This window comes from Priapulus caudatus, unplaced genomic scaffold (genome assembly GCF_000485595.1).
Source record: "Priapulus caudatus unplaced genomic scaffold, Priapulus_caudatus-5.0.1 Scaffold2094, whole genome shotgun sequence".
Lineage (NCBI taxonomy): Eukaryota > Metazoa > Priapulida > Priapulimorpha > Priapulimorphida > Priapulidae > Priapulus > Priapulus caudatus.
The window spans coordinates 53661-60943 of NW_014579155.1; the positions used below are offsets into that span (position 1 = coordinate 53661).

The following is a 7283-nucleotide window of genomic DNA, read 5'->3' on the forward strand; positions in this document are numbered from 1 at the left end:
ACTCTCTCTCTCTCTCTCCACGTGCGCGTACATACACACACACACACACATGCATGACGGACTGCTGAGAGAATGAAGATGGATGACGAGGAGGTGGTGGTGGTGGGGGGGGATTATAATGATGATTAATTACTACTGATTAGCAACGCGTGTATGCGCGCGTGCTCGATCGCATTAGTGATGGGATGCTGCGAGCTCTAACGTAGGGCTTCTCCTGTAACGAGAGAGCTATGTGATGGAGAGGAGGAGTAGGAGGAGGAGGAGGAGGAGGAGGCGAGGTCTAGTTTAGGGCTTCTCCTGTAACGAGAGAGCTATGTGATGGAGAGGAGGAGGAGGTGGAGGAGGAGGATGCTGCAAGCTTTAATATGGGGTTTCGTCTGAAACGAGAGAGAGCTCTGCATGGTGATGAGAAGAATGGGATTCTATATTGCTGCTGCCACTGCTGCTGCTGCTGTTGTTATTGTTCATGTTTTCACTGTTGTTGTTGTTGTTGTTGTTGTTGTTGTTGTTGTTAACTTGTTGTTGTTGTTGTTAACTTGTTGTTGTTGTGTATATATTGTTGTTGCTGCTACTGGCGTCACTATTGTAGCTGTTGTTGCCAGTGTTGCTGTTGTTGACGGTCTTCTGTTTTTTTCTCTACAGGGCGGACCCAACATGCCAGATCCTAGTCAAGGCAGAGCGCCGTACAGTGGGCCCGGCGGTCAGGTCTACCCACAGCAGCACCAGCCGAGCCAATACGTAGGCTACCCGGGTGCACAGCGCGCCTACATGCAGCAGGGGGCACCACCGGTGAGGCCCATGGGCAACCAGCAACCCTACCCACAACCGGTAAATGCCGTCTTCATGGTTTCGCCGTCGCGCCGCGCGCTCGCAAAATCCGTAAAAAAAAGCACCGAGCATCTAACGAATAACGAACTCTCAGAAGCTTTTAGGGCGCGTTTGTTTGGGACGAATCCGGCTGATCGAGATCATGTGATCCTGATCCGACCAAACAAACGCAAAACTCACTTTCACCGGTTTACGTTTCGCTGTGACCTATCACGGGATGGTTCATAACAGAACAAGCTGTGATTGGCTGAGGTGCGGGCCGCCATATTGGATCCCGTTCGAATCCGCCTCGCTAGCAGGGTCGGGTTCGGTGGATCGAGATCAAGTGATCCGACCAAACAAACAGTCAGTCAGTCGGATCAAGATCCGTGGATCCGACTAAACAAACGCGCCCCTTGTCTGCAATTGGATACTATTGCATATATATATATCCGGCTGTACGGAATTTGTATAATTACGTCTCGCGTGCGTGTGCATCTGTCTAATTGCAGAGTAATTAGCGTATCTCTAACGGCTTCTAAGAATGAGCTGAAATCCCTCAGGAATGCGCCGAAGTAATCTTTTTTCAAATTTTTAAAAAATGCCGGTGTTTACGCGTTTGTGAATGGGCTTGCGGTATTACGAGATGCTCGGAGTTCGTCTTTGGCAATAGTTGGCATTTTGTTAGTCGGTATGGATGCACTGAAATTTTATCGAATGCTATTAGATATGCTGCGTGATTTCCCCAATTAGACAACAAGATGCACTATTCTAACTTCTCCAACCAGAGCTGAAAATCAGCTGTGGTCATGTTCTGTTGTCATTGTTGGGACGGGAAAAAAATACGTGTGCATCGGGGTTACTGTGAAGTTTATTTTGAGCCACGAAATTGATTATTTATTATTTTTATTGTCATTTATTATTTATGGTTATTATTTTTTATCATTTTATTGTTTGAGCAGCAGTAGTACTTCATGTTGTCTCGTCGTTGTTGTTGTTGTTGTTGTTGTTGTTGTCGTTGTTGTTGTTGTTTGTCGTTGTTATGGTAGTGGTGGTGATGATGGTGATGATGATGGTGATGGTGATGATGATGATGGTGGTGATGATGATGTCAGATGATGATGAGGATGATGTTGTTGTTGTTTTTTTGTTGTCTCAACTAACACGCAGTGTTACACTGTTTAGATGTTCCCCTGAGTGTTCTGTGCATAGCAGCATATGTCAGCAATGTTTATAGTGAGTCGCATGGCTGCTTTCTGTGACACAGGTCTGCTCTAATAAATCATCGTTAGACAGAAGCACGAGTTAGTGTTTAGAGATGTGCACCTTTACCGGCAAAGATGCAGGTCAGAATTTCTGCTCCTTGGCAGCGTGAGAGTGTTTTTAGCAGAGAGAACATTCGATTGCAAGCGTCTCATGCGTCTCTTTCTCTCTCCTAAGCCTCCCCCCCCCCCCTACTCTCTCTTTCCCTGTTCTCTCTCGCTCTTTCTTTTCCCTTATCTCGCTCGCTTTGTCTTGCTCTTGCTCTCGCTCTGGCTTTGTATGAGTCAGAGTGTTTCACACTCGTATCCTTTCCACTTGTATCTGTCTCCCTCTCACTCTCTCTCTCTCTCTCTCTTGCTCTCGCTCTCTCTCTCTCTCTCTCTCTCTCTCTCTCTCTCTCCTCTCTCTCTTTCTTTCTTCTTTCTCTCTCCCTCTCGTTTCTCTCTCTCTCCCTCGAATCTCTCATGTCTTTCTTCTGTATGTCTCCCACTCTCTGTTCGCATATCTCGCTCCCTCCCTCTTCTACCTCATATTCTTCAACATATATTTCTCCTTACCTGCGACGAATAGAGGGAGGGGGGAGGCAACATTTTCAGTGCTTAATTAGGCCACCCTTAAAAAATGGTTTGTTTCCCCTTTACCTACTCGCCTCTCAGGGTACCGAGTAGGTAGGTAGGTGAAAAATCTTTTTTATCTGTTTTGACACAGATGTGTTTTTATGTATATTGTATATTCTGTTTTGTGTATATGTTTTTTGCTGAACGAATTTGATTTTTTTTTCTTGTCGAAACCAAATAATTTTTGTTTTGTTTAATCGGCCAATAAAATGTGTCGAGTAGCGGCGTTTTGGCGAGTCGGTCAGTAAAGGGGAAACGAGCAATATTTCATCTTAGGCCTTAGACAATAGTACACGAGGATGGCAAGTTTGTCAAAGTCGAATCTGTGCTCTTGCTTGTGGCTCGATGGCTTTAATTATACTTATCTAATTAATTAAATTAATCGGCATTGTGATCTACCAGGGCGCACGTGTCTATCGTCAGTCTATAGACTACTACTATATACTACTATATGTTATCTATCGGGCGGATTTGTTTATTTGTTTGTTTATTCTTGCGAAGCAAAGAGGGAAATTCGTGCAGGTTCGAGTGTATGTCAGAACGCCCCTGGCGGCGCTGCATGAGCGCATGGCTGTTGCGTATCTGTGTTGTTGTTGTTGTTGTTGTTGTTGTTGTTGTTGTGTGGTGTGGTGGTGGTGGGGTGGTGTCGTGGTGGTGTGGTGGTAGGTGGTGTGTTTGTTTTTGTTGTTTTTATCATTGTGCTTGCTGCTGCTGCTGCTGCTGCTGCTACTGTGTTGTTGTTGGGCTGTTTCTGTTTCTTGTTAAACGTTTTTGTTGTTGTTATCATGTGCTTGGCTGCTGCTGCTGCTGTTGTTGTTGTTGTTGTTGCTGTTTCTGTTAATGTTTTTGTTGTTGTTATCATTGTGTTTGCTACTGCTGCTGTTGTTGTTGTTGTTGTTGTTATTGTTGTTGTTGTTGGATGGTGGTGTGGTGTGGTGGTGGTGGTGGTGTGTTGGTGGTGGTGGTGGTGGTGGTGGTGGTGGTGGTGGTGGTGGTGGTGTTGCTGTTTTCTGTTAGATGTTTTTGTTGTTGTTATCATTGTGGTTGCTACTGCTGCTGTTGTTGTTTGTTGCTGATTATCATCATCATCATCATCATCATCATCATCATCATCATCATCATCAGCCTTATCAGCATCATCATCATCATCATCATCATCATAATCATCATCATCATCATCATCATCATCATCATCATCATCAGCGGACAGGTCGTTGTTCGTGTGCATGCGTAGTGTGTAAAAAATGTGATGCCCTGAATTCTAGAAATCGGCCTCTAAGAAATCATCATCAAAACAGTCTAAGGCGTCTGTTACCCCCACCCAGGGGCCGCCCCACCACCAGGCGCCAGCACCGTACGACCAGCAGAGGGCGCCAGCGCACATGGGCTACAACGCGTACATGCAACAGCCAGGAGGCGGCGGAGGCGGGGGCGGAGGAGGTGCCGGCCCGCCCCCAACGTCGCAAGGAGGGGAAGGCCCACCACAACAGGTAAGACATTCCTGTTACGCAGTTCACACGTAAAGAAGAGGAGGGTTGGAGAAGGATGCTGGGGAGGAGGAGAAGGGGAGGAGGGGAGCTAGGGAGGAGAAGGAGAGGAGAGGAGAGGAGAAGGAGGGGAGGAGCTGGGGAGGAGAAGGAGGAGAGGAGGGGAACGGGGAACGGGTAAGCAAGCGGCATTCTTACTGTGTAATAGGCGTCCTAAAGAGGAGGTAAGGAGAAAAGGAGCAAGAGAGGGGAGGAACAGGGAGGCGGGCAAGAGAGGGGAGGAACAGGGAGGCGGGCAAGAGAGAGAGGGGTGAGTGGATGGATGATAAAGAACATGTCATTTTACAGAACAGATAGAAAATGCGTTATTACTGACAAATGGGAATTTTTTTTTGTAAGAACACAAAATATAAGGGTTCAAGACAGACACGATTGTTTTGCACGTGTCACTCACTATTCTGATCTGTATATTATGATATTATGATATCTCACACGGTGATGTCACGCGATAACGGTGATGTCACGCGATAACGGTGATGTCACGCGATAACGGTGATGTCACACGATAACGGTGATGTCACGCGATAACGGTGATGTCACACGATAACGGTGATGTCACGCGACAACGGTGATGTCACGCGATAACGGTGATGTCACACGTTAACGGTGATGTCACGCGTGGATACCGGTGATGCTCACGACCGCGATAACGTGATGTCACGCGATAACCGGTGATAGGCCACTCGTTACGGTGAGTGTCACGCGATAACGGTGATGTCACACGATAACGTGCGCGTGTACAATACCACGTACTACATCTTTATTAATTAGATTAATTTTGTTACATCTTTTATTAATTAGTAATTTACCTCACGCCGGCCTGCCCTAGCATCAGGGTATCGTAGCGCTCTTCCAAAGTCTCTATAAGTACTTGATTTTTGCCACAAATAAAAATAAGCGGCACCCTTATTAGTACTTGATGTTATGTGGTGTTGAAACATATAGAAAAGTACTTAATCAAGTACCTATTTTTCAGCTCTTACTAGATTCTCGGACTATAGAGTAGACATTACTTGTACTATATAATAACGGAATGAATTAAAACTGCTGTGCAATTGTGTATATAAATATGATTAGTGTACTTTAATAGTCCGGGATCTATCAGAAATGCCGCTAAAAAGTCTTATTTTGGCCTCCAGAAAGGGTCTTATTACGTCCTTATTTCAACCATTTGTCTTAACTACTATGAACCCCTGTCAGATAACTTCCTCCTCCTCTCCTCTTACTCCTCCCCCTACTTCCTCTGCTCCTCCTCTACTCCTCTTCTCCACACTTCTCTTTGCCTCATACCTCCTCCTCCATCCAACCTCACCATCACACCTCCTCTTCTCTCCTCCTCCCCCTCCTATCTCCATCTTCTAAATTCTCGTGTTGGATAGATGGGTATGGCGGCTGACTCCTCCATGTCACCTCCTCCTCCTCCCTCTTCCTCCTGCCTTCTCCTTCTCTCCTCCTCCTCCTCTCCTCCTCCTTCCTCCTCCTCGTCCTTCCTCCCTCCTCTCTTCCTTCTCCTCTTCTTCCCCTCCTCTCCTCCCCTGAACTCAGGCTGGTTGGAGCAGACTAGCTGAATGAATCTGCTGTGACAATAACGCTTCCCCTTCTCCTCGTCTCCTCCTACCTCTCCTCTTCTGCCTCCTCCTCCTCCTCCTCTCCTCTCCTCCTCCTCCTCTTCATCCTGCTCCTCCTCCCCCACCCCTTGGGGGATTACACACGTGTGCTGTGTGATTGGGTCCGTGATTATAATATTCATTTCGCTTGTCTATCTGCGTTTGCTCGCATCAAACGCTATTAGTTTATTACGCGATACGATTCCGCGCGACGCAGCGAGCATGTGTACGCACACAGCATCCCTAGCAGTGTATTGTCCTCGCGGGGGGGTGGTGCGGATGGTTGGGGGGAGGGGGTTGAATCACATCGCACCGAGGCAGTTCCGTACGAAATTAACTTTTGCGACGGGAAATCTGGCGATGCCCACGAGAAATTTTCAGCTCTCAGCGGTATGGGGGAGAGGGAGGGCAGAAAGGTGGAGGAGGTGGGAGGCAGACGGAGGAGCGTTGGAGAAGGAGGAGGAGGTGGTGGAGGAGGAGGAGGAAGTGGAGCGAGAAGTGAGGGGAGGGGAGGAGGGGAGGATGAGGAGGGAGGAGGGGAGGAGAAGGTGGAGAAGGTGGAGGAGGGGGTAGGGGGGGTTGAAATGAGCAGAGCGTAGGGAAAGGGCTTCTGTCGTCAATGATGCGTGTCTGTTAAAACGTTAGCTATGCATATATATAGTTAGTAGTTTAATTAATTAGCATAGTAATTATGAGTAACGTAGCATTAATTAGTTATAGTAGTTGTAAATAATAATATAGTAGTTATGTATAGTTAGTTATGTGAGTTATTGATTGCAATGAACCCTCTCCGGTACTAGCGGACACACGGAATTTGCGGGGTTTTAATGGATGTTTAGCTGGATTTTCACAATCACACGCATTTTTTCTCTTCGTTTACGGCGGATTTTGGCGAGTAAATCAATACAAATTACGTAAACACATATAACCGGTTACCTTGTTACCACGTCGAAAGCACGTTGTGCGTCTTGAGGGTTGTAATTGATTTAGTAATAATACTATTTGATTTTGGTAATTGCATTAACGTTCGCATTTATTCGTAGATTATTCACGACGTGAAATTCGCCGTAATAAATGTTCGCATCGCACGCACGCACGCACGCACGCACGCACGCATCGCACGCACGCACGCACGCACGCACGCACGCACGCACCGTGGCATCTCTAGTATTGTGTGATATCCCTCGACAGTTTGCCGTCTTTCTCTTTCTCTCGCGCGCGCGCTCCCTCCCTCCCTCTCTTCCTCTCTCTATCTCTCTTTGTCTCTTCCGCTCTCTCTTTCTGTCTCTGTTTCTGTTTCTCTTTTCCCCTGTCTTTCTCCCCTCATATTTCCAGTCCTCTCTCTTTCCACTGTCTGTCACTCTCTTTCTCTCTCTCTTTTTCTCTCTCTTTTCTCTCTCTTTCTCTCTCCCACTCTCTCTGACTCCACTCTCTCCCATTCT

General features: G+C 46.9%; 1 protein-coding gene across 1 annotated transcript in view; it reads left to right on the plus strand.

Moving 5' to 3' along the window:
* The window catches only part of LOC106818215 (spidroin-2-like), a gene marked incomplete at its 3' end in the record, with an annotated part of 26581 nt that extends 22404 nt beyond the window's left edge, over positions 1-4177 (plus strand). The window contains exons 2-3 of the mRNA XM_014822938.1: positions 643-828; positions 3953-4177. Coding sequence (XP_014678424.1) covers positions 643-828; positions 3953-4177 — 411 coding nt within the window. The remainder of the gene's footprint in view (positions 1-642; positions 829-3952) is intronic.
* Between the last annotated feature and the right edge of the window lie 3106 nt (positions 4178-7283).